The 27909-nt window shown below is 36.7% G+C and overlaps 1 protein-coding gene and 1 long non-coding RNA gene across 2 annotated transcripts in view; both read right to left on the bottom strand.

Moving 5' to 3' along the window:
• LOC134755231 (uncharacterized) overlaps nt 1–27909 on the bottom strand; it is a 234391-nt gene that overhangs the window by 5984 nt on the left and 200498 nt on the right. The window lies entirely within an intron of this gene.
• LOC134754948 (uncharacterized) overlaps nt 10805–27909 on the bottom strand; it is a 68050-nt gene continuing 50945 nt past the window's right edge. Inside the window, exons 5-8 of the mRNA XM_063691436.1 lie at nt 26742–26850; nt 25897–26043; nt 19513–19647; nt 10805–12174 (exon numbers count right to left, since the gene is read on the bottom strand). Of these exons, the coding sequence (XP_063547506.1) occupies nt 12038–12174; nt 19513–19647; nt 25897–26043; nt 26742–26850 (528 nt within the window). The 3' untranslated portion in view covers nt 10805–12037. The remainder of the gene's footprint in view (nt 12175–19512; nt 19648–25896; nt 26044–26741; nt 26851–27909) is intronic.

Here is a 27909-nt window from a genome sequence, read left to right as displayed (position 1 = left end):
CGCGATCTCTGGATTGAATATCACGTCTCACCTACCAACCCTACACCAGGTGTAGGGTTTGTAGGTGTGACAGTCAGGCCCTGATTGTAATTAGCAGCTATAATTAGTAGTTGCGTAACTGATGACCAGATATGCCAAGCTACAAAATTAACTGCCCTGTTTACTGATCTGCTGACGGTATTAAATGATAATCCAATGAACCGAATGGTCATTGCGCAATCGGTGTTCGTACTCCATAACCTAAAGTAGCTATTGATGCCACATGATGAATATTACACGACTTTGACGATACGAATTTGACGACCGGTCTGGCCTAGTGGGTAGTGACCCTGCCTGTGAAGCCGATGGTCCTGGGTTCGAATCCCGGTAAGGGCATGTATTTGTATGATGAGGAGCACAGATATTTATTCCTGAGTCATGGACGTTTATGTGTATGTATAAGTATTTGTATAAGTATTGTATATATCGTTGTCTGAGTACCCACAACACAAGCCTTCTTGAGCTTACCGTGGGACTTAGTCAATTTGTGTAAGATTGTCCTATAATATTTATTTATTTATTTATTTATTTATTTATTTATTTATTTATTTATTTATTTATTTATTTATTAATTAATTAATTTATTTATTTATTTATTTATTTATGTATTTATTTATTTATTTAATACATGAATTGCCAGCCAATATTAATCACACAGAGAATCATCAGTACGCACAATACCGACAACGCGACAACAATACTTACTGTATGTGTTAGAAAGAGAGGCGAACGGCGATTACAAATTGCGGAGACTTTTGCAAAATGCGACCCATGAGGGCTATTTGAACTTTACGAAATTATCTCATTTTGACTTCAGCACTCTTAATGTATCGTGCTTATTTATATACTACTGGAGCCCAATTCAGATTTAACAATTTGTATTTTTTTTATGAAGCAGAAACGTCTGCGAGCGTTACTCAAAATTTTTAAATTAAAGGAAAAATTGAAAAATTTACACCAGCAGGACTCGAACCTGCGACCACTGAAACACCGGTCCAATCGCTTCTGCCCTTACCCTTAAGGCGTTGAGGGAAGGGATGGAAAAATTTGCACACATCTGATAGGCCTCCGTGGCTCAGTTGGCAGAAGCGATTGGACCGGTGTTCGAATGGTTGTAGGTTCGTGTACTGCCGGTGTAAATTTTTCAATTTTTCCTTTAATTTTTTTTTAACAATTGCTTACGGTTTTGATCTCATTTTGATACGACTTGAAGATCCCTCACGCTAATTGGTGCATTGCATGCGAAATGAAGTTAATATCGGTCGTATCAAAACCAGTTCAAAACTAACAGATTCCCTCGTACTAAACCTCCGACTACTTTATACCCACAACTTTGTCCGTGTAGAAATTGCTAAATACTTTTAACTCCAATCTCGTCCACCTTCGAGTTTAATATAATAATATAAACAAGTTTTGGAAACAAATCAAATTATTTTATTAAATATTTTGATTTGTGTTTTTTAAGTAGTCAAACTACTATATATAATATTGTCTTCGGTTACCGCGATAGTTACTCATGAAATAAAACTATGAAAACGGATTATATCGCGTATATTGAATTTATAATACATCCCGACGTTTCGAACTCTTTACAGCGTTCGTGGTCAACGGGTGACTGAGGAAAAATTACAAAGTGCAAAAATACCCACATACTAAAATAATGAACAATCATAGACTATAAACTACGCGATATAATCCGTTTTCATAGTTTTATTTTACTATATATAAATTAAAAACTGTAATAGATGTGGTGAAGGCCGGATTCGAACCGGCGTATTTAGCTAACGCATAATTTCTTTTATTTTTCTTTAATATATGACATCTAATAATATATTTTCATTTCTCATTGCAGTAACTTTTCTAGAATACGCACATTTGTACGTGTCAAATGTCAAGATCCTATTTTCAACGGGTTAGGCTGTGCGTTATCTGTCTGTGTCTATATCTATATAGGTACAGAAACGTATTCGTTATTCGAAACTTTCAAACTAGAAATAAAATTGTATCTGTTGGAAGAAAACAGCATATTTCGTATTCGGACGAAAACATTGGCAAACAACAAGAACATTCCCAACTCTACTTGGCAAAAGGACCTCTGGACTTTTCTTTGTTAGTTCGAAGATACGGGCGGAGTTCCGAACTCAACCACTTGAAACGGCGTTCTTGTTACGAGATTCACTTGATTATTTTGTGATTTGGCTGGTGTTTGTTATCGACAGTGAGAAACAGAAATGTGACGTTTTCAATCAAAAGGTACCACATTGTCGATTACCATAATGACGAAATTGGTTTGTTTCTTTATACGAATAACCTGTCAGAGCGTCCTTATGGCAAGCGACAATGTGGTACCTTTTAACTGAAAACGACACAAATATTTATTCGTGGTGAACTACATTTCATACAAACGTATTACAAAAAAAAGTATATTTAAAACTATAAGTATATAGTTTACCACGAAATAGGCCTCAGTATAATGTACAACAATAATACCGTAAAACCTATTAATATTATTTTAAACAGGTTACTAATTTGAATTAACATTCGACATGTTTCGAACCAATTTTCGAGGATCCTCATCTAGGAGCGACGATTGCACAGCACCGCTTTTATAGTTTTATAGTTACCGTAACCACCAAACTTTAGTCCAACAGCTCCCAACTATGATAGTCAAAACTAACTGGAATTAGTTCAAGTGTAACAACTAATTGAATAAACTGAAATAAATGTCATATACCAAGAAATAGTGACCAAGGCCTCCAGTGCCCAAGACTGGAGTTAAACCAGCATCCTCTGCTACCGCGACAGTTGCCTGAGCCGTTCGGCCACCTGGGTCACGGCAGCATAGGTCGATTTTTTCCAAGTACCTATATATGCATTTCTTACTGAAGGCATATGGCGCCCCCTGGCCATCCCTAAGGTAGATCCCAGTATGGTTCGACCTTCTAACTGAATTAATGGAATCAACTCAGGTGGTGTCACTGTTTTCTTAATCTCATTCAATAGTACTCGTGATTACCATTTTTACCATATATTTACCGTATATACCATTTTTCTGAAAGCCTCCACTTATAGAAGGTCGGTAGATCAGAAGGAGCAAAGCTCTTCCTTTCTGTCTGTGTGTCTTGCTGAGGTATGTATACAATTACGAGAGTTCTTGTCCTATTGGACAGTAATAGGATAAGAACTCTCGTTCCCAACCCAACCCAAACAAAACCCAACCAAAAAATGTATATGCTAGTCTTCTTCACATTGACCTGATGGAAGAAAAAACTCACACGACACCAAAAGAAGATTCGTATTCAGACTTACGTATAAAACTTATGGACTATAGTCATGGTCCTGGACTGTAGTTGGTTTATTCATTATTACAGACATGTTGTTGTGTGCGTGACCTCAACTCTGATACCGTACCGTCTGACCTACGTATAAAACTTGTGGACTATAGTCATGGTCCTGGACTGTAGTTGGTTTATTCATTATTACAGACATGTTGTTGTGTGCGTGACCTCAACTCTGATACTGATGTCGCCTATACCACAACCTCAACCTCAAAAGATCTACGTATACCTATGTGGGAACAACCTCAACACATTGGCCCGGTATAATTATAGGCCACCTTTGTACGTCTGTCGCGAAGTGACACTTCCCTTCGTGTTGCGGTTCTGTGACGCCCTCATTATAGCCTGTTTGTGACACCAAAAGGTTTTGCTTTGAGTTTTCTCTCAATTCTAACTCTTTAGCGTGCGTTTTGTAGATACTACTTAGCTAAATTGAGCGCAATTAGAATAACCATTACATTGATGTTAATTTTATACAGGTGAGTGAGGTGACCCAAAACTACGCTGATAAATATTTTTTTCTGTGCATACTGCATACCTATTGTTGATAATTTTATCAAACTTTTGCGTATGTGTATCATAGCTAAAGCTTTAAATTTTAAAATACGTTTTGTAAAATAAACGTGTAAGTAAGTAAAATATTACGAAAAAACAATTTAAACGTATTTTTGTGCCACCGTGTAACGTTTTGCAAAGTCGGCAAGCCGACTCAGCTCCGATCCGATCTGAATCCAGATCTTACGAATGCTCCGTACAATTTCGATCTGTATTGCAAAACCTCAAGTCTTTGTTCCTATACATAAGATAAATCTTACCACATAGCTACACGTATATTAGAATCCGCTTATCCTTGGGCTGCAAATATACAAACAACACAAACACGTACAAAGTGAATTACTCTACTCTAGAATAGCGACCTCTAAATGATGTTTAATTGCGTTCAATTTTGGTATGGATAATTTTTCCGTATATTGGAATAAAAAGCCGTGTGGAAAAGGAATTTTCAAAACTTCATATTTTTGGACCACCCCACTGCTGCAGTACCTAATGCTAAGTCAGAATCCGAACGGCACCATGATGGTCCCCCTTTCTAAAGAAGTTGTGTGAAAGCACATATAAAATGAGGAACTTAAATTATTTGATCTTTAATTGGTTTTAAACACCGAATTAAGAGTAAACCCCCGAAATTAACGAAATCCTCTCATACGTCCCCTTTTAATAACAGTTGGTGCTCGTGCCGTGACAAATTAATTTCGGTCACGAGACATGTGCTTTTCGTCACACAGGAGGATATTTGAACCTTATTTTGAATAAAGTTTTACGCATTCAAATTGTATTGAAATCAGAGTGGGTTAAACTTATGCTCGTTATCCAGAATCAGAGAGCGTTAATGTCATAGTTACGTACGTACTTGTATGAGTCTTATCTTAGACTTTATGTTACTCTTATTTATATGGTTTCATACCATACTTACCTACATTTATTTATTTTTTAGGTAGATACGCTTTGTTTTCTAGACTGCCTGCTATTTGACTCTTTTTTAGGGTCCCGTAGCCAAAGGGTAAGAACGGGACCTTATTACTAAGACTCCGCTGTCCGTTTGTCCGTTTGTCTGTCACCAGGCTTTATCTCATGAACAGTGATAGCTAGAAAGTTGAAATTTTCACAGGTGATGTATTTTTGTTGCCGCTATAACAATAAATACGAAAAACAGAATAAAATAAATATTTAAGTGGTGCTCCCATAATTACAACAAACGTGATTTTTTGCCGTTTTTTGCGTAATAGTACGGAACCCTTCGTGCTCGAGTCCGACTCGCCCTTGTCCGGTTTTTTTATGATAAAGGAGGCAAACGAGCAGACGAATCACCTGATGTTAAGAAACTACCGTCGCCCACGGACACCTGCAACACCTCATATCGACCGGGATATGAACCGTGATTACCTTTTGTATTGTTTTGTCCCGGTCGATATAAATCAAGTGAAACTAACTGTTTCGTTGCTGGCCTTTAAGATCGCTCTTTACGCTCTTTTCCTGAAGGGTTCAAGGTCATACCTGTCTGGAAATACCACATGGTATAATTCCACACTTTGGTCGTGCGAGGCAGGAAGTTTCTGGAGAAACTCGGTTAAGCACAGTCACAACCATCTATCTATATGGTGAAGAAACCTCTAATTCCTGGATATTACTTGACGTTTTCAAGTCTTAAGTCTATTAGAAGACTAATCTTTAGACTCTTCTAGAGCTTTGAAATGTGTTAGCAATGGATACTCTAATTATTCTTTAATCGTCGTTAATAGGGATGATGACACATGTTGAATTTTATAACAAAATCTAGTAAAATATATAGAAAATGAGCAATTTATCCCAATAATGTGGATAATAAAATAATATATGGAAATAATACAAAAATACAGGACCTGAAAGTTTCAAAAATTAAACTTTTTAATTTCCAAAAAGGGAAAAAGTAAGGCACCATTCGATTCCTTACATTTTATTAGAAAAAAGATTGTATAGCAACTATACATATACTATAAACGCAATATTTCACCGACAAAATAGCATTTTTACTTATTTTACATACATTCAAGATGGGCTCTCAGTGAACTTGACGTCACGTTCACTTATCGTTTTGTTAGAAGCGTTTCGCGAGTGAAGTACGACTGTCAGACTTTGACTATCATTTCTGACTTTTGTATTGCTTTACTGCAATGGGTCCCATATAGACATTTGATCCTAAAAACAAACCCGATCGATTGATACCATTTATGAAAAATTTACATCTAGCCTATTGTTTCTCCATCTCTCCGCTCGCGGCTATATGTCAGTAAGCGCGAGAAATTCATATTGTATTGATAATTTTCTGAATAAGGCCCTTCAACTCCGAAATTCAACTAATTATGGCACTGAAATCAAAATCTCATTAAACTGAATCCACTTTGTGCTGAACCTTGTAAAGTAAACGGATACACGTCACGTTTAACGGTATCATCATTTAATTTTTAATGTCAATTATGGGGTCCGTTACAATATTTCCGCCACAGTGGACATTATTAAAATGTTCACAATGATAAGCACATATTATTAAAATGTTCGCGTAGCTGCCATTTGGCGCTAGTTACAAGCAAAGCAAAGCCAAGATGGGTTAGGTCTGATAATATTCAGTGATATATACCCATTTTTTTATTTTATTTAAAATCTAGTAATATGACTATTTTTAGCGTAACGGTCAAACCTGTTAATTGTAACTATAGCAAGGATTTTAATGATATTGATATCTTTAGCAGTTTGGATAATAACTTTGCTATTGCATTTTCGACAAATTCCGTTTATTTTTAAGCGGCCACCATCAATATGTGTGTATATTAGCGGCATAAGTAAAGGTTTTCACAATTAGAAAAGATTCAATATGTAAGTAATTACGATTTACCTTAAGATATTTCTAATATGCAGCAAGATCACTGATACAATGTATTCCATAGCTACCGATTAGCATTCACTAAAGGGCACATGACGAGGCGTTCTGTGGGGTGATAGACAGAGATATGACGTAGTTCGGAGTATCGCTAAACTTAAGTGCCGTAGGGTTGGGTATCACTCGTAAAACTGATGGCTGATGGGGTTCAAATTAATAGTAGCTATTTATAGGTACTTAGGTAGGTATGGGTTATTATCATTGGAACGCAAAAAACGTGCACTAGATACACACACAGTGCACATTTGTTAATTATTTCACATGATACGTGAAATAGACCCGTTTATTTTGAAGAAGGCATTAAGTATTAATATTATTGTGATAGCAAACTTACTTCGTATATAAATGTAGATTAATTCGGTACATTTGGAATCGTATTTTTGCGTAGTAACATTATAAAGATACAGTATAAACTATAAACTAAAATAGATGTCATATACCAAAGAAAAAGTGACCAAAGACTAAGCCCTGTGGCCGAGCCTGGAGTAGAACTGGCGTCAACAGCTTACGCGGCTAACATCTTAACCACTAGACCGCCTGGCCTAGGAGGGCTTGGTCACCGTATATTTCAGTTCACAAACTTATAAAGTTTACCTATACCTACCTACCCTCTATACCTAGTTGTTTAAGTGTACCTATTAATACCGGTTTCGAAAGGCAGTTATTATAGCCTCGGTATTATTGGTATCTCCTCTCAAATCTGAATAGGTACGCACCAACACTTGATCCTCCATAACTATCCCTCACATAATCGCTAACACCTCGGATTGTCCCAACTATGAATAGTGTCCGGGACAAAGAACACGTCTGTCCCCGACAGGCGTGTTCAAGATTGTGTATGAACACGGATAGGCGCAGTTTATGATTTTAAACCCTATTCCAATAGTGTTAAGATACAGTTTTATTGTTAAGTTGCTTGGGGAAAATCGTAACTTTTCAGTGACAAATGTTTTGATAACTACGAGGTTTACACAGAGAAAAATAAAACTTGTTGTGTTGCCAAAAGTTTCCGAGTTATCTGAATACGTTCTTTTTACATAATTTATGGTTTAAGTGGTTCTTCTACGAAGTACAAATTTAATTTTATCTATACTATAAAAAAACCAATTTTGTGAAGGAAACCCCTAAGTGGCTCAACAAGTAAAGTCCGTTTCTGTAACTGTCCCACCACGCATGACAACAAAACCCCGTTATCGATGTTGCAATTCATTGAAACTCAGGTTTGGCAAAAATACCTACCCTAAATTCGCCTTTAGTACACAAGTTCGACTAGCATTAAATCTTAAGGCCGCTATAAATTGTATCGTGGGATTCATGGACATATACAACGTTTAGGATTTGGAATAAGTTTTATCCATTGGTATGCTTTGATGTCGATGATAATCCTGATTTTCTCCTGATTTTTTATGCAATCGGCAGTATGTGGCGCTGCAATACTGGAGCTGTCATTTTGGTGCAGTCTTCAAAGAAAAAAAACTTTATTTATTAAAAATATGTATACATTTTTGTGATACAGGGGATGGAGCTGCCCGGTAAGCAAAACAATAGCAGCTTCTCCGTTTCCTCATAAGTTTTAGTTTTAAACCATTTAGTGAGATGTAATTTACATTCTTTTCATTTCATTACATTTACACATGTATGTAATTTGTAATTTACATGGTTTTGAGTGAAAGTCTATTCTCTGTTGATTTTATTATAAAGGATAATATTATAAAGTCTTAATCCGAATGGTACCTTTAGGTATCATTTTCGTATGGTTGATTTACTTGGTGGTGCAGGTTACTTCTTTCTCCTTTAATTTACTAAACTGCCCAAAAATAGTTATTTGTGCAACAAGAGAGGAAAGTTGGTTTTTCTTGCGAGTGTTTATTTTGAGTCCCGAGAAAGCGAAAGATTCTAAGGTAGAATCTTGAGCGTAGCGAGGGACTCAAAAACACGAGATGTAAAATAACTTTGCTCTCGAGTTGCACACATAATTTTTCACCTCAGTAGTGAGAACATATTAAAGGTTAAAATGTATTTTGCTAAATTGCTTTGTGCTTGTAACACGTGTCGTGTTTTTTTTTAATATGAAAAAGAGAAGTACATTAATTATTGCTACTTATCTGCCAAACTGCCAACTGCGAACTGTTGAAGCGATATTGTCTTTATTGTCCCGTGAATGAATGGTGTCACAGAACAAAGGACCAGCCTGTCTCTTGTAGTTACCGTTTGCAACATTCCATACACTAAGGCTGGACGCACATTGCACTCGGAGTCAATTACGGTAGATACTTATATTTTAACTTACCTAGTGTCTGACCGAAGATTCGGTTTCGGTTTCGGCCAATTTCAGCCAAAAAATCAATGTTTCGGCCGAACCTTTCGGCTAAGCCGAAACTTACGAAATGGTACTTCGTACTACGAAACTAAACTATGTGACACAAATCAAAAGTTGGGGAACAAGTAGAACAACATTAATATTCTGATTTATGTACACAGAAATTAATTGCTTTAGTATAAAACACAATTACCCTAATGACGGTCGACGCGGTCTTAATATGTGTATAAAAGAGGTTTTTTGACATTTTTTCAATGATTTTAACAAGTCTACAAAATATTGTCTTCGGTTACCGCGATAGTTACTCATGAAATAAAACTATGAAAACGGATTATATCGCGTATATTGAATTTATAATAATTATAAAAAAAAAAATTGAAAAATAATTATAGTGTATAACTAGCCTTATGAACCGATTTTGCATGTACAACCAGCCTTAAAGTTTGTAGTCTATGGTTGTTCATTATTTTAGTATGTGGGTATTTTTGCATTTTGTAATTTTTCCTCAGTCACCCGTTGACCACGAACGCTGTAAAGAGTTCGAAACGTCGGGATGTATTATAAATTCAATATACGCGATATAATCCGTTTTCATAGTTTTATTTCAAGTCTACAAAAGTTTCGGTTTCGGTTCCGGCCGAAACTAGAGCCAACGCCGTTGTTTTCGGTTTCGGTTTCGGCAAAAAAACATACTGTTTCGATGGTACTTCGTACCGGCCGAAACATACGAAATGGAACTTCGTACTATGAAACTAGACTATGTGACAAAAATCAAAAGTTGGGGAACAAGTAGAACAACATTAATATTCTGATTTATGTACACAGAAATTAATTGCTTTAGTATAAAACACAATTCGCCTAATGAGGGCGCCACTTAATATGTGTATGAAAGAGGTTTTATGACATTTTTTGTAACGATTTTAACAAGTCTACAAAAGTTTCGGTTTCGGTTTCGGCCGAAACTAGAGCCAAAGCCGAACCTTCGGTTTCGGTTTGGGCAAAAAAACATACTGGTTCGGTCCGACATTACTATTCACTCATTCACACGTAGTGGTACGCCGTAGTCGATAGGCTGGTAATCATAACAGGTTTTAAAGTCAGAATGTTTACCGCTATGGGTTAACAGCATTTGTTTGATTTTCTGAATATCTACTCAGCTGGCTAATTTTGAATACGACTTTAATGATTATCATTAATATCGGACCCGGGTATTGTCCTTAAACTGCGTCCTGAAGAGAGGTATGGGCACTGTGAAGTCATCTAGCTTTGTGTGGTAGGGCACAGCACAGCAGATGTCATACCAGATCTAGAACAGGGATCTTCCCAACTAGGGAAGTATGGACCTTGCAGAAAACCGCAGCCAAATAACACTAGACCCTACTCATAAAGTTGTGTTCCTGCCGGTGAGTAAGGTTGCCAGAGCTCAACGAGGGAGAGGAGTGGGGTCGGCAACGCGCATGTAACTCCTCTGTAGTTGCAGGCGTACATAGGCTACGGAGACTGCTTAACATCAGGCGGGACATATGCTTGTTTGCCACGGACGTAGTATAAAAATAAAAATAAAATAATTTGAAGCTGGCCCAAAAATCTTATTACACAAACTAGCAGAATTTATTAATAAAACAAACGAGCTTGGCACGTTGAATTCAAAATTATTATTTATTCTTAAATCCAAGTGTCGATAATTACATTTCTCTTATTACATACTTATTGTAAGTATTATTTCACAATTTATGTACATTAACATTATTGTACTCAACTGGTATACTTTTATTTATTAACTGTGATACATGACAAATCTTTGAAAAATATTTTGGTGTTTTTCAGCCAGTTTATTGCATTTTAATAAAATATTTTTACAGCTAGCGAAAATGATTTTCCAAAATTTGTATATTAAATGAAGGCGGTTCAAAAACAGTTTTGATTGTGTTTAATTTATTGGCAATACATTTTTAAATATACAGCAATCCAATTGAAAATTACCACATAATTAGCCAAATTCCTATGTAACAAATAAAAGTTTTCATTAAGTATTGAGGACATGACAATTCTAATAATGGCTTTCTAATATAATAATGGTTTTTTTTGTTTGTGTCGTTGGCGTATGTGTCGCCACCAACTCATAGTTTTAAGTCAGGTCCCACTGAAAACCAGCGCCGCGGATTACCGCGGCATTATGCTGAGTGGGGTCCTATTTTAGCGTCCAATGTTTTTTGTCTGTATGTTTCCTTTTTTTCATATATGTAATCTGTTGTGGCGTTAAATAAATGTATTTTATTTCTTTCTTTCTTATAACAACAAAATAGCTGATAAATAATATTAGTACAATCACAACAATATTATATCATTTAAATATAACATTTTGTCTAAAATATAGGTAATTTATATGGGTTTCCTAATAAACAATTCTAGGAAAAGACAAACAGACGTTAAACATTTGCTGAAAAAACACCATATTTAACACCAGATCATAATTATTTATTATAAACAGTAAAGGTGTAGGTAGTGAAAAGAAAAGTAGCTCAATGAATTAGACGCTTTATTAATAAGTCTAACGGAGCTAAATTTTAAGCTAAGTAACATAATAATATCCTAATCACAATAACATAAGTGGCAGCTAAACCAAAACACAATACGATATTAAAATATTTTATTTTTATTTTAGGAGTAAACTAAAATACACACCATCGTATGACTTACTGTAAAAAAAACTCAATATTGATATTGACGTTGACGTCCAGGCCAGTAGAAACAAACCTCAATTTTTAATCCATCATCTAGGCGTCCTTTGCGTTTATTTTGCAAAATGAGCTACTTTTCTTCCCAACTAAAGGGATAACAAAATATTATTTTACGCTTTTATCGCTATCCGTATTCTAAGGATATTTGTGTCAGCAAAAGTCTTAATGCCAATAGATAAACGAAGCTGCTGACCAGCAAGTGTAAGCTGGTGGTTCGGGCTGAAAAGTTGTTGCCGTGCTGCATTGCTGCCGGGGTTTCACCTGTGAAAGACAAATGTTTTTTAAAAGAAGATTTAGCCTCAGGAGGAGACGCCAAATGGTAAGTCGATTACCTATAGTGCGACCTTGAAGGTGAAATTCGGATGTCAGCTGCAGCTGCACTACTGCTGCATAATTGACCGATTGGCAGATACAGCATTAATGCAGCCACTGTATCTATCAATTTCATTGATAAAATGTGTGACCAATTTGGACATCATGAAATTTGAAATTCGTAAAACTGGTGATTTCTGCGGTTGGCTCTTCTCAAGTTTGCCGACCGCTGGCGTAGACGATTGACGCGATTTGATACAATCATGAAGACGAGTTGCGGCAAATTGTGCTAGAGCGGTGTATGGGCAATGACAGTGACAAAGGAATGTCATATATGTATACACGGTAGCTAAAAAATAAGTGCATTCCCGTTGCCAGGGAGGTTTTGGGATTATACCCAGAAATTTGGCTGTTTCATACATTTTGGCTGGTCCATTTTCTATGGGGGTAATTTTTTTTTCCGGATGTCGTGGTTTGTCCCATAGTAAAAGTTGCTCAGTATAATCCCAAGACCTCCCTGGCAACGGGAATGCACTTATTTTTGAGCCACCCTGTATACTGGCTTAATACCGTAACTTTAGCATAGTTTAGCATATTTTTTATAATATGAACTACTGAAAAAAGAAATTCGTTCCAAAATATTGTCTTCGGTTACCGCGATAGTTACTCATGAAATAAAACTATGAATCTTTGTTTCAGAGAGCCCAGAGGATATGTGATGACCAGCATCTGGCCGCGGAGCTCCAGCATGCCAGGCGCGCGCTCCAGGCAAACGAGCTCAGGATACCGCGGGTCAACCAGAGGTCCCACATTAAGATCCCCACAGTTGAGCGCAGGCCTGCCATTCTGCCTTTTGTCAGGGGGGTCACGGACAGGATCAGCCACATCTTGAAGCGTGCTTCTATAAAAACATATTTCAAGCCAATGAAGAAGATGTCACAATATCTGAGGCCTGTAAAATGCAATACCCCTCTACAGACTGCAGGAGTGTACAGGCTGGACTGTGAGTGTGGCCTATCATATGTCGGGCAGACGAAACGGAGCATTTCCACTCGGGTGAAGGAACACATAGCTGATGTCAAGCACCGTCGACCTAGGTCTGCTGTCTGTGAGCATGTCATGGATAAAGCCAATCACTCAATCAAGTTTGATAAGCCTCTGGTTCTTGCCAAGGAGAAGCGTTACATACCCAGAATGCTGCGCGAGGCCATTGAGATTAAGAAATATCCAAACTTTAATAGGGAAGATGGCTTTTCTCTACCACCAGCTTGGGATCCTGTAGTCCACCTGATAAAGGAGCAAGCGAGACATAGACTGTGAGACCGTAGTGTTGGATGATGCTGGACATTCTGATGTTTTGAAAAGATGTGTCCCGCCGAGTTTGTTGCCGGTCCCATATTGGGATACCCTCCTACAATTTAGGAGGGAATTAAATCTTCTCGGGTCCGTGGTGTAGGGTTGGAGCCGGCATAGTTTTTTATCGCGTATATATATATATCTTTACTTGAAAAATAATTATAGTGTATAACTAGCCTTATGAACCGATTTTGCATGTACAACCAGCCTTAAAGTTTGTAGTCTATGATTGTTCATTATTTTAGTATGTGGGTATTTTTGCATTTTGTAATTTTTCCTCAGTCACCCGTTGACCACGAACGCTGTAAAGAGTTCGAAACGTCGGGATGTATTATAAATTCAATATACGCGATATAATCCGTTTTCATAGTTTTAAATTCGTTCCACTTTAGATGACACTCGAGTGCTCTTCCCTGTCCCAGTACATGTCATCTTTAAACTTTAAATGACAATGGTTTAGCATTATTTCTTTCGAAGATATCATTTCTATTCTAATTACAAATAACAAAGAACTTCCAAAATTACATCACGCAACTGCCCTAGTTTACCTTACACAGCCAAAGTTCAGCTATAAACCTATATTAGTAAAATATAGCAGTTATATAAGCTATATAAAGCACGTCATTAGTACAGCGCGAGTAATACTGATGGCCGCCATCGCACTAATGTTGGGGATTTATCATCCAGTCATTTAGCAGGCGGTAAACATTTCTTTTGATTTTAGTTGCTTTTACTGAAGTATTTCAGTCACATTTTCAGTATTATTTCTTAAGTAAGTAAGTTCTTTATTGTGCACCACAAAGTTAAAAAAATACATAGAAAGCGATATATAACCTTAAGACTAGGTAACAACAGCTAAAAAGCGATCTCTTCCAGACAAGGTAATTTTTAAATCCCTATAAATTTATACCCACGACACAGTAAGCACGTCGATTTTCATTTTATTTTGTCACAATAAAACGTCTGGTTAGCATGCCTTCAGTGACACTCGAACAAATAAGAAAAAAATGTTGACGTAATAGGCCAAGCAATAAGAAGGTATAGAGGGAAATGCTAGGAACACAATTATTAACTTCCTAGGTTTGTTTGGACTAGTTAGGAGATGAACATATCAAAAGTCCCCGGCCGTAACCCTGGTGCTGGGGGGGAGAGGGGGGTTTGAAGGTTCCATTTTTCGGTTTTTCGATTATATCTCGGAAACTATGCGTCTGAGCGACTTGGCCAGTTATATAAAATGAAAAGAGATTTAATTTGTTACAAGTTTAATTCCGTCAAGTTTTTCGATATCTTGTATAGTTTTTGAGATATTCGCTCTTGAAGGTATATTTAGGGCTCTCATTTTTATCTTGATTACCTACATCAGTAAAGCTGCTAGGCCGGGTTTGGTAAGGGTTATGGCCGGGGACTTTTGATATGTTCACCTCCTAACTAGTCCAAACAAAGCTACGAAGTCAAAAATTGTGTTCCAAGCATTTCCCTCTATACCATTTTTTGGGCATTTATTTCCTGGCCTATAAGTTAGAATAATTAAAATTGGCCCACTCTTTTTGGCCTCTTAGAGTGGCACAAACGAACAAAGATATATCGGGTGTCCCTAAAACCAACGCCAAGACTTTAACACCCCGGGACTTCCTGTATATACTACATAGGTACATTTATAGACTGATAATCACATTATACACTCCTTTACGTCGGGTAAAAAGTAAATCATTTAAATCATTTCTAACCAAAAGTACGTTTCTAAAATTTTTCAAACAATTTATACAAAACTTGAACCGAGCCTGTCGCTGTCAGTTAAAATAATCCCACAGATTTCACAATGTCCAGTCGTCAAATCCAATCAATCAATCAATCAAATGTTTTATTCGTGATAAACTTAAAACTAAAATTACATACAAAAGTATAACTAAAGCTATAGGAACTCCATCCATTATCCATTTCTGATTTTCAGTTTTGACAGTTAAATCTATCCATGAAACAGATATCCATAATATTAAGATTCGTTTTTCCGAGCCATAAAAAGTATCTGATTGTAATTAAATAGGGCAAGAACTGAGAACCTTCATTTTCTGCCACTCGACCTAGATCAATGCTGGATTCCACCATCCTGCAGAGAACTCTTAAGCGGATTTAATATTGTCAAGTTAAGAACTTAAAGTACTTCCATCGTGCAAACTTTGTAAGTGCCTTTATTAAAGTTTTGTCTTCTATCCTGCGTAAAAACATTTCCTAAGGGAGGGATTTTGGCGAACTCATAATCAGAAAAAATATTCGGGATATCATCAACATGTCACAAAATTTATCATGTTTTGTTTATGTTTGGTATTAAAAAATTCACGCGCTTTATGTTATTCGTTTACTAGACTTAAAACAGTGACATGTAAAAGTAGTGTCACTTTTCCGATTCAATTTCTACTAAAACACGTTATTTTATATTAATAAAGCACCAGTGGTAAATAAATATGTGTTTGAATCAATAGATTATAACCTGCTACCCTAAGGTTGTCTGGAGGTGGTGCAACAATAATAGATTGTACAACAAGGGCATAAAGCCATTTTTATCCGAGGCAATTTATTGGTCTGAGCGCAGCGAGGACCAATAGGCGAGGACAAAAATGGACATTTATGCCTGAGTTATACACTCTGCTTCTCACTTCGATTGCGAGGAAAATATACAATATTATATCCAATATATTAAGTTACTTTACCGAATGTATTTAAGACTAAAGAAAATTGTACTCGGGCCGGTCGGGGGTGCGGGGTATGCTGGTCAGAAGCGCGCCGGCTGGCAGTTTGTATGGCAGATTTTAGAATTTATTGCTAAGTCAATAAGGGTCGTAATGGATGATTTTACTTTATACACTAAAGCTTAAAAAGCGATTTTATGTCGTCTACGATCGACTTAAAGTCGAACTTTACGAGCATGAGAAGTGAGAAAAATATTTATGTACCTACCTATTTGTTACAAGGTCAAACAATATAACAGAGACCGATGCACACGATAGAAAGCAAACAAAGGGAAAACAGTTTACACATAATGTGAATTAAAGTTAATAGTAGGTATAGTAAAGACATACTTTGAACGTTATTAGTAGAGCTCTATTTCATTTATTATATTTTAATATTTTACCAATTATTGGCTTTCAAAAAGTGTTCTGTTAAAATCTATTTTAAAATTGAAAATAAATAAAGGAACGACATTGTTTTGGAATAAAACCATTTTGTCTTTGACTTTGCTTCTAAACTTAGTGCATTAATTAATTGCAATTGTTTGGTTTCTAAAAGTAACCCAAGAGACGTCACCATCGCAACCAGATGCACGGAGGGATAAAAATAATTCACTTAAAAACAAGCATTTTCATCAAGCTGTTTAGTGTCCATTTCCACGCGATATCCGAGTACTAAAGTGGCTATTATGAGAACGTCTCAAACGTTATAGTCCATAAAGTGCAGTCTTCATACCGTGGTATCTCGTGAGGTATCTCGGTTCATTCAAACTTAAAGGACTCCAGAAAGAACGGTCCGGTTCCGGACTGAGGCGTCCGATACTTCAGTTTTCTATAAAAAGCATCATGTCTCGTGATCACCGATCGCTTAGTCATAGAAAATGAAGGACCTGAAGGACTCTAGTGTATTTTGGTATTTTGTTGCAAGTTCACCCCGAATATAAGACCCGGCCTGGAGGTATCTGGGTTTTCTATCTTATTTCATACTTTTTAGAGAGCGATTTTCAGTAGTCGGGTTTTAGGTTTTGAACTTATTTTTTATTTAATTAATTTTGAGATCATGATTTCATTATTAACTATTTCAAATCACTTTATATTTTGCGAGGGCGTCCTCAATACAGAAATGCACGCAGAGCGCCGCATATATCGGGCTATGCTAAATTGTATGCCTTCGGCGCTTGGCTTTGGACCGCGTGCAGCGCGCCACATAAGTACGTCGAGTAATAAATAGTACGAGGGCGCCGAATTTATCAGAGGTCTAGCAGCAGAGCTGGGCTGGGCGTACTTAGAACTCAATTCCTACAGGCTTACCGCGCAAGGAAAGGAAAGAAAGTAGCTCCGGCTCGACTATGAGTAGTGATAACGTTGACATAGAGCAAATTTTACGGCTTAACTCGCGTATTTTTTTGTCACTCGCGCGACATGTTTCGAAGAGCCTAGCACTAAAAGTGCATAAGTGGCATTCACGATAGCAGCGCGCCGCGTACTGTCGCTCACCGCGCGATGGTATAACTAATTCGGGGTGGTCTTGCACTGCTTGCTACTCATGCACTGTTAGGGCTTGAAAATGGAGACCTGGGCTCTCCGAACTAGGTGCGCGAGTGACTTAAAAATAACCCTGCCAAGACACAGGTTTGCGCGTTTACCGCAAAAAAGTTAAAGTTTGTCGTATCACCTCGTTTTGAGAGCACTCCCCTGACTGCCGCAGCCAGTATCGGAATCCTCGGCGTCGACATTTCGAGTGAAGTCCAGTTCCGCGGCCATTTAGAGGGTAAGGCCAAATTAGCCTCAAAAAAGCTCGGTGTGCTCAACAGATCGAGACAGTATTTCACGCCGGCCCACCGCCTACAGCTGTATAAAGCACAGGTTCGCCCACACATGGAATACTGTTCTCATCTATGGGCAGGGGCACCCCAATACCAGCTTCTCTCTCTGGACCGCATCCAGCGAAGAGCGACTCGAATTGTCGACTGCCAGCGTATTTCGGAACGGCTTGACTCCTTGGCGCTGCGTAGGATGTGGCCGCGCTCTGCATTTTCTATCGCGTGTATAACGGGGAGTGCTCCGAGGAATTGTTCGGATTAATCCCCTTTTCGCCATCGCCCTACGCGACAACATTACCATCCTCACCACTTAGATGGTTGGCGGTCCTCAACTGTGCGTTTCTCTAGAAACTTCCTGCCTCGCACAGCTAAACTGTGGAATGAACTGTCGCCTGCGGTATTTCCGGACCGATATGACCTTCAAACCTTCAAGAAAAGATCGTATTCCCATCTTAAAGGCCGGCAACGCACTTACAACCCCTCTGGTGTTGCGGGTGTCCATGGGCGGCGGTAATCGCTTACCATCAGGTGATCCGTCTGCTCGTTTGCCTCCTATTTCATAAAAAAAAAAAAAAACCGTAAAATTTGCTATATGTTAGTATGGCTCACGACAGTTTAAATTCGAATAATGTTGACGCACCGCCACTGCTGAGTAGCTTCTATTTTTCTCTACTGTACTTAGAGATAAAACAAATAAACCCTTAAAAAGTAAAACTCGTAACCAGAATCGGTGTTATTTTCAAAATGAGATAAAAGCGTAATTTAATTTAAATCTGATCAACTTTCCAATATTTTAGCGTTCCTTGAATACTAAGCAATTTATTTGTTGTCTTTGAAAATAAATTAAGTTCACCCCGCTTTTAGACTCCACTTTTTTCCCTTTCAAGACAACAATCATTTGCATTTAAACAGAAAATTAGTTTAACTTGAGAAACTTTTTAACGAAAGCTTTTAAGTAATTAAAAATGGCCTTAGCTCTTGTTTGTGCGAGTAATAATATAAAAACGCGGAAGGAAAATCCTGAGCGAAAAATATCTTGTACTTAAAAAACGTTATTTACTTATGAATTACCTGTGTTTGTGGCTGTATGGTTTTTTTAAGGAACCTATCTCACTAATATTGTTTTTTTATTAATGCATTTTAATCGAATATGTACAACATGGTTTCCAGACCGCTTAATTCGTGTTTTACTATGCTTTTATGATCACGAGCTTGCTGGAGGTCAATTCAAACTTACATTTTGATATCTGACTAAACTGACAGCGAAATGCATGAGCGACTGATATCATTCAGATATAATTTTGATGTATGGTAATTTACACTGAAAAAATAATTAGCCGAAGTCTTTTATGAAATCTATAATAAAATACAAAATCACTTACTCTGTACAACGTGGACGGTGACAGATGCAGCTTTGGCGTTGGCCGGCACGCAGGTGTAGTTTCCTGCGTGCCGTGGCTCCGCTTTCCCAATAACCAGCTCACTGGTCTGACGTCCGTTGTGAACGCTCACGCCGTCTGTAACAATTGAAAATCAAATATCAAGCAGGATTCGGAAGATTTCCGCTTAACCGCGCTCACGATGGTTTCTAGCAGGGACCGAAACAAAGAAGAAGTTAAATCAGCAGCTTTTAAAGAGGTCTGAGGAGTAAAACCCACGTCATTAAATGGTGTTTTTCCTGAAGCGAGTATATAAGTATATATATGACCGCTTCCCTTGAGGCACTTCGTCTTAGATTAGCAGACTATTATATAAAAAAATATTCCATTATCCATAAACCTGCCCACGGGGAATTTGTTTGTGTTTTTCTAACGGTGTCGAGCGATCCGTCTTCAGATAAGGAAGGAATTATGTAAAATGTTTGTTGAGGATCGATGGGTTTGAGCACCAGGGTCGCCTAATCTTTGCAAAGATTGCCAGTACAGCGAGCTGCAAAATTGTACGCAATTTTTTATAGATACCAAACCTTTATAAGTACACAAATTTATCTGTAAGCATTTGTTTAGTGAACTACGACGATGATTTAAATATTTATAGGTATACCTCCCCTAGCTTTTCCATAAAGCCAAAAATTCCTAAATTATTTTCATGGCTTTTCAGTGGCTTTCCACAGAAAGGTCTAATTTGCGGGGACGTGACGAATAGGTATGGCAGCTAGCTACTTTAATAACCTGCAGAAATCTGTATTATATACAGTTGAATTTAAAACTAAGTTATCGTATCATGCCATTATCGGTTTCTTAGTTTTATCAGAAGTGTTAAAAAATAGCATCATGTACCCGATACATTCTGGAATGCCTCCTCAGTGCATAACTATCACAGTCCATACGCTACAACTAGTACTTTCAATGGACCTCGTGATATCCCAAGAGACAAGACGACGTATACAATACAACTTTGAGATTCCTAACTTCCGAACCCCCTGGCCAAATCATGTTCAAAGTTACACAACCCTTGTTACAGCCATTCGATCTTGTTTCAATTTGTCAATTATTCGTTTAAAAACCAACACAATAACAACGAACAACAACGCATTTAATTAAATGAAAGGCTTGGAAAATACCTCAAATTACCTAAGCCTTTGGCGTTCCGCTAATAATAAATAATGATCGTAAATTGATCATTGGATATGTGTGGCTAGTTTCCCTTTTTGGTCATTTAGTCTAATTAGTAGTCCACTATTTTACCTATTTCCATTGTAGCGGTGTAATAATCACATGTTAACTGATTTATTTAGTAACTGTATTAATGCATGCTTGTAATTTTAACTGCGATATCTAAAAAAATAAAATAGTTGTGTTATGTACTTAGATACTGCCCAGGTAGCAAAATGACGTCAGCGACGTCATAATGACGGCATTATTACGTCATAATGACGTCACTGACGTCATAATGACGTATAAATGCTACTGGGGTGATATGCAGGTTGATTTTTAAGTCGTGAACAGTAACCGCATTTCCCGATAAATCTCCTTAATTAATTACCAATAAAAAAACTCCCTACTTATCAAAATTCATGTTCACTACTAGTCACGTGACTTAATATGGGGCATTTTCTATGAAAAGGGACCTTATTGTTGATGGGCTTACGCCGCACAGCGCCGAACAGTATTGTATTTATATCGGAGCATCGTTAATAATGGCGTAAGCGCCATCGAAAATAAGGTCCCTTTTTATAGAAAATACCACATATATATTATATAAAATACGTTTACAGATTTATGAATATTCTACGTACAAGTGTTTATACTAAACGTACAGAGTAAAAAATACAAATACATATCCCTTGAAGCGTGGCAGGAACCGGTTCCCGAACAATATACGTTATTTAAATTTGAAATTTGATTAATTTAAATAAAATCGATTTTTCAACAACTTAAAAGTGACGTATGCCACTTGAAAGCAGAGATCGATAACCGGTATATTTTTCATACAAACCGGTATTCAATTTCGGTATCTCGGTTGTTTATGTACATTTTTCCATTTCATTTAGGCGATCTGATAACTCATTGTCCTTACTTAAATACTATTCTACAATATCAAAGAAATATTTCGAATGCTACGTGATATTTTGATTTTAAGTTATACCGGTTACGATCCCTGCTTGAAAGGCTATTTACTGATCACGACTTATGAATATAGTGATCGACTTTTTAAAATCTTTCGCTTGCTCGGGTATCACAATATTAGCACGAGAGGTTAAACACCAACTTTGCTCCCTTGTGAAACATATAAATGAAAAAAAGAAAAATGATATAAAATGTACGTACTCATCAAACGAAAGGTAAGTATGATAAAGAGATTAAACGTCCGTTTTATAGCGTGCCGAAAATCAATGTTCATAGCCGAAATACAAGTAAGTGGATCAATTAATTATAAGCGAGTGTTCGAGCAATTAACAAAAACACTTTTAGGTAATTACCCACGTTTATTGCTGAGTCACGTGTAACGTTTGGGATCTTCGCAATCTATTTTCACGCAGGAACATTATTAATAATGCTAATTTTCAAAATGATTTATAAAAAAATACAGGTTAACTTTTGCAGACCTTGGAACAAAATACAACAAATTCAAAAATAAAACGGCAAAGAGAAAATGTGAAGAGAAAAAACCGGCCAATTGCGAGTCGGACTCGCGCACGAAGGGTTCCGTACCATAATGCAAAAAACGGCATAAAAATCACGTTTGTTCTATGGGAGCCCCACATAAATATTTATTTTATTCTGGTTTTAGTATTTGTTTTTATAGCGGCAACAGAAATACATCATCTGTGAAAATTTCAACTGTGTAGCTATCACGGTTCATGAGATACAAGACAGATCACGGACAGAGGAGTTAATTAGTTATAGGGTCCCGTTTTTACCCTTTGGGTACGGAACCCTAAAATGTACAAAAATACTAAAATAAAATGGCATGTGATATTAGATAATTGCTGGCTGTAGGGGGCAACGAATTCAATCGATCGATCAAAGGCGAAGAGAAAAAGAGACTTACTTTTTAACTTTAAGTAAAATAAGTAACAATTTAAATTAATAATGAATTTGAGCCTTAGTGCCCGTGCCATAAGACACGAAATTGTAAACGTATGTTTAATTCTACCAATATTCCTACAAACTAACTTTTCTGGTGACAAAATAAATATGAAAAGCTTAAGAGATAACGCTTTTTATTAAGTGTTGCATCTCAGTAGTTACGGACAATACGGATATTTTGCCAACATTTTAGTATGAAATTTTTTATAGTGACTTTTAAAAGCAGGCTTTTAGATACAGCGACTTGAAAAAGTACATTAGGGCTTTCAATAAAACTCGCTTAAGTATTTTTAATTTAATAAAGTTAAATAGAAGTACTGACTGGATCTAACTGGATTTTTCTAAATATATGGATTTAAGAAATAAAACTATGAAAACGGATTATATCGCGTATATTGAATTTATAATACATCCCGACGTTTCGAACTCTTTACAGCGTTCGTGGTCAACGGGTAACCGAAGACAATATTATATGGATTTAATTTAATTTAGTACTAAGAATGGCCAGCTATACTTAACATGTGGTTAATTTGATACCCATTGCCATTATTTTTACTTGGACATAATATATGCCATAAATAGTTACGCGTTCTATTTTACCACCCGCACCCATTCAATTAAAAATTAGGGTGAAATTAAAAATTCACCATAAGTAGTAAAACATACATACATACATACATGTATATTATAGTAAAAACTGGCCAAGTGCGAGTCGGACACACTCACGAAAGGTTCCGTACCATTACGCAAAAAACGGCAAAAAAACACGTTTGTTTTATGGGAGCCCCACTTAAATATTTATTTTATACTGTTTTTAGTATTTGTTGTTATAGCGGCAACAGAAATACATCATCTGTGAAAATTCCAACTGTCTAGCTGTCACGGTTCATGAGATACAGCCTGGTGACAGACAGACAGACGGACAGTGGAGTCTTAGTAATAGGGTCCCGTTTTTACCCTTTGGGTTCGGAACCCTAAAAAACAGTATTGAAAATTTTTGTGTATCGTTCAATATTGGACTCCATGGAAATACCGATAGGAGCTAAAATAGGTTAGACATTTGAAAACCAAGCCAGAATGTTTGCATAACTTATTGCACAGTCTTGCAAAATGGCTGGTGAATTTAAAACTAGGGCAAATATTGTTTTTAAATGTTAACGTTCATTAAATATTCCAATCAAATATCAAGTAGAATTTTGAATGATTCACGGTTAGTTTCACTAGACTTATAATTCATGTAACGTCGAAACACGCATAAATAAATCAAAAGGTAATCACGGTCTATATTCCGGTCAATATAAGTCTGGTTGTCAAGTGTTGCTGTCGAGATATATTTTTTGGAAATATTTAAAAAACTATTTGAGAACCGTAAACCGTAAAATGAATGATGATGAGGTACCTAAATATCTTCTTTTTAGTAACCTATTGGTCCTCCATTACCAGGTAGGAATGAATTTAAGTTTAGGAAAGTAGCATTACAAATACCTAATGGTTCTCTTACACTGGCAATTATATCCGCCAAGTCCGTACCGTCCAAAAACTATCATTTCACACTCATCATTACTCAAACAATTTATTACTATTACCATTGTACCGGATAATTACCCCAAAAGTATCGAATATTGTATATAAAGCATCGGATTAAAAGGCAAATTGTAGTTGATATCCGGTAAAATATTCTCACAAATGAAAATATCAACTACAATTTAAGCCTTCTAATCCGATCCTTTATATACAATATTCGATACTTTTGGGGTAATTATCCGGTACACAGTTCCGGCATTAATTAACACCGGGCTAAAGGAACTGAGATTGAATTGATGTACTTCTAAATTATTTTATTAACGGTGCATAGCCATCTTTACTTATATAAAATGCGATTGTGTATTGCATTCTTTTGAAATCCATTTTGAATTTCGCTTTATAATAACAATTTATATGTAAAATTACTTTGATGTCTGATAATTTTTTGCACATTGTAGCTTTTCTTCAGTCACCCGTTGACCACGAACGCTGTAAAGGGTTCGAAACGTCGGGATGTAGTATAAATTCAATATACGCCATATAATCTGTTTTCATAGTTTTTTTTGTCATATATTATTTGGATAGGATACTATATTATTAGGTATTTAAAAAAGGACGACAATTTTTTTGAGATGCCGGTTTTTTATTTGATAGAATGGATGGTGGAATGGCTCATTACTATGAAATTAATACCTTATAATTAAATTACTACTACAGCCTCCAACGCTGGCTTCGAAATTATGAAGCCAAGCTATAAAAGTATATAATAAAATATATTATTATTACTTTTAAAAATACCTAATTTGCCTAAATCTAGATTTTGAATTACGTTCTTGAGTGTGATTGATTGAGTTGAGCGTTTATTATTATCTTTCCAACTACTTAATGGAATTTATGGATCCTTCGTAACATTTAGATGATTTATAAGCGTCGGATCTTTAATAAACTGTTTTTATTACTTTTCGTTTACCGCATGTAATACCACAATATAACTAGGTATACTGCTATCTAAAAATACAAAATAGTTAGACAGACAACGCAGCCAAAATCCTTTTTTATGTTTAAGAGCTATGAATTGTTTTTTTTTTTTTCAGTTTCGACACCTAAGGTGACAATGTGTGTGTATGTTTTTATTAGCTTTAGTGCAGATGAAGTCACGGGAGAAGGATATTCACAGTTGTTATAAATCAGTGTGGCTACCACCAGTTTGGCACTGACATAAACGCTATCGAGGACGTAACTTACTTTCTATGCATCTCGCTCGTACTCGCATATTAGTGCGAGCGAGATGTATAGAGAGTAAATTACGTAGACGTTAGCGTATGATGTCAGTTTTGACAGTGTCAGTGACTGATGGTACGGACTTAGATTTCAATTCAGAACTTGGACATAATATGCGGCGTTAATTTATAAAAATCAAAATTTACGAAATTGTAATTTTTTTTAGCGATTTATACATTTACCACAAATAAACCGAAATACAGAATATTTATTTATTATTTATATAATAGGATAGGTCGGCTAGTATAGCCACCAAGTGGATGCCGCAAAAGAAGCGCGGACGTGGCAGGCCCAGACGGAGATGGCGGGACGACTTAGACACCTTCATCAGTAACTGGCCGGAAATAGCACAACAGCGGGAGTTGTGGAGATCAAGGGGAGACACTTTAACGGGCTTTAATAATAATTTATATAATTAGAATAACTTACTCAGGTCATAATTGATCATTCTGTTCTCGAAGTACCAGAAGACGTACGACGGCGGCTCGGTGGAGCGCCGCACCACGCACACTAGCCTCAGCATCGAGCCCTCGTGAATAATTTTCTCGGATTCACCCATGATCTCCGCGTAGGCAGCTGTTAAAGTAACATTTTGTTAATAATAGATAAAATAATAAAGTAGGTAAATACTTATTTATTGTGCCGAAAATTTAGAAACACGCAAAATAAAAATTCAATTTCAAAACTAGTTAATCGACCACAGGTGGTTTTATAAATTTGTGTGTTAAATGAGATCAGGAATTTTATTCTAAGAATTACTGGAAGTCAATTATCGTTGGAGTACTAGAAGGATTATGTTGTAGAAGTATTTATAATTGACGCTCACCCTATTTAAACAAATGAACATAACTACATTATACGAGTACATGCAGTTTTGAACAGAAAAAACTACATTTAAAAACTACTTAGAACGTGCTTTACACGTTTTTAAGCAAAACAAGACGTTTTAAAGTAACTTTGCACATAATTAGGTAACTTAATCTTCTTCGTCGTTCCCTCATGACTGAGGATCGTGACCAAGAACTATATCCCTCCATTTAACGCGATCAAGGGCTATGTGGGCTGCCCTCTGCATGGAACCACATGCTTGTCCATTAGACAGGTAACTTAAGAAACTAATTAAATCAAGGAAAAAATGGGTTTTTATATTTCTAGCATCTCAGAGGGTGAATTGGAAAATTAAGTGAAACGACATTTACCCAGACTCAAGTCCATAAATAATAAATGAAAATATGCTTAAGACTGTTGGCTTTTTAATTAAATGAAAAACATACCAACGAGAACTAGCTTAAAGAAGATACTCGTAGGCGGGTGCGTTGGAACTTGGCACTCGTAGTAACCACCGTCTGCAGATGTTGAGAACCGTATGTGGAGGGCCCAATCCTGGAACAAAAAAAACGGCATTGAAAACACTATGACCTAGTTTTAGTAGTCGTTTTTAGGGTCCCGTACCCAAACGGTAAAAACGGGACCCAGACTCCGCTGTCCGTCTGTCCGTCTGTTCGTCTGTCTGTCTGTCACCAGGCTGAATCTCATGAACCGTGATAGCTAGACAGTTGAAATTTTCACAGATGATGTATTTCTGTTGCCGCTATAACAACAAATACTAAAAACAGAATAATATAAATATTTAAATGGGGCTCACATACAACAAACGTGATTTTTTTGCTGTGTTTTTCCGTAAGGTTACGGAACCCTTCGTGCGCGAGTCCGACTCGCACTTGGCCGGTTTTTTAAAATTATAAACTGAAATAGATGTCATATATTAAAGAAAAAGTGAAGAAGCCACTTTTTCTTTAATATATTTAGCAATCCACGCTAACGCCTTGAACCCATAAGCCACCTCGCCACGGCGGAACCGGTCCCAATTTCTCGACTATTATGCCATCTTACTAAGACTAAGGGCGAGCAGTACGCGCTTGTATATAGTAGTGTGACTACTTAAAAAAAACACAAATAAAAAATATTTAATAAAATAATTTGATTTGTTTCCTGTCGTTTTTAAAGATAGAAATGCAGCAGGCCGTTTCAAATTTCACTTAGTATTCATCTTAAGATTTGTATCCTGACGACACCTGTTACGCATCTCTCTGATCTGATTATTGTTACGCATTAATCTCAAAATCGATGTTGCTGCTCCGATTTTCGATATTTGAAGTTGCGGCAGCAAAGCTGTCGGCAGTAATGTCGCGCTGCAATACTGCTGCAGTATTGCTGGTGTTGTCTGAATCCGAATGATTACTTTACTAAACTTATAACAATATCACTCAGAGCTAATGTTTATTTAGACATGTTGGTAACTAGTTGATAATTGTACACGAGGAATTATAGACGAAACAATATAAAAAAAAATATATTAGGGGACAACTTACACAAATCAACCGAGCCTAAAACTAAGCAAAGCTTGTACTATGATAATGGGTGCTAGGCGACGATATACAT

Source organism: Cydia strobilella, chromosome 2 (genome assembly GCF_947568885.1).
Source record: "Cydia strobilella chromosome 2, ilCydStro3.1, whole genome shotgun sequence".
Taxonomy (NCBI): domain Eukaryota; kingdom Metazoa; phylum Arthropoda; class Insecta; order Lepidoptera; family Tortricidae; genus Cydia; species Cydia strobilella.
The sequence above is the reverse complement of the archived record's forward strand: the minus strand, read 5'-3'. Positions and strand labels throughout refer to the sequence as shown.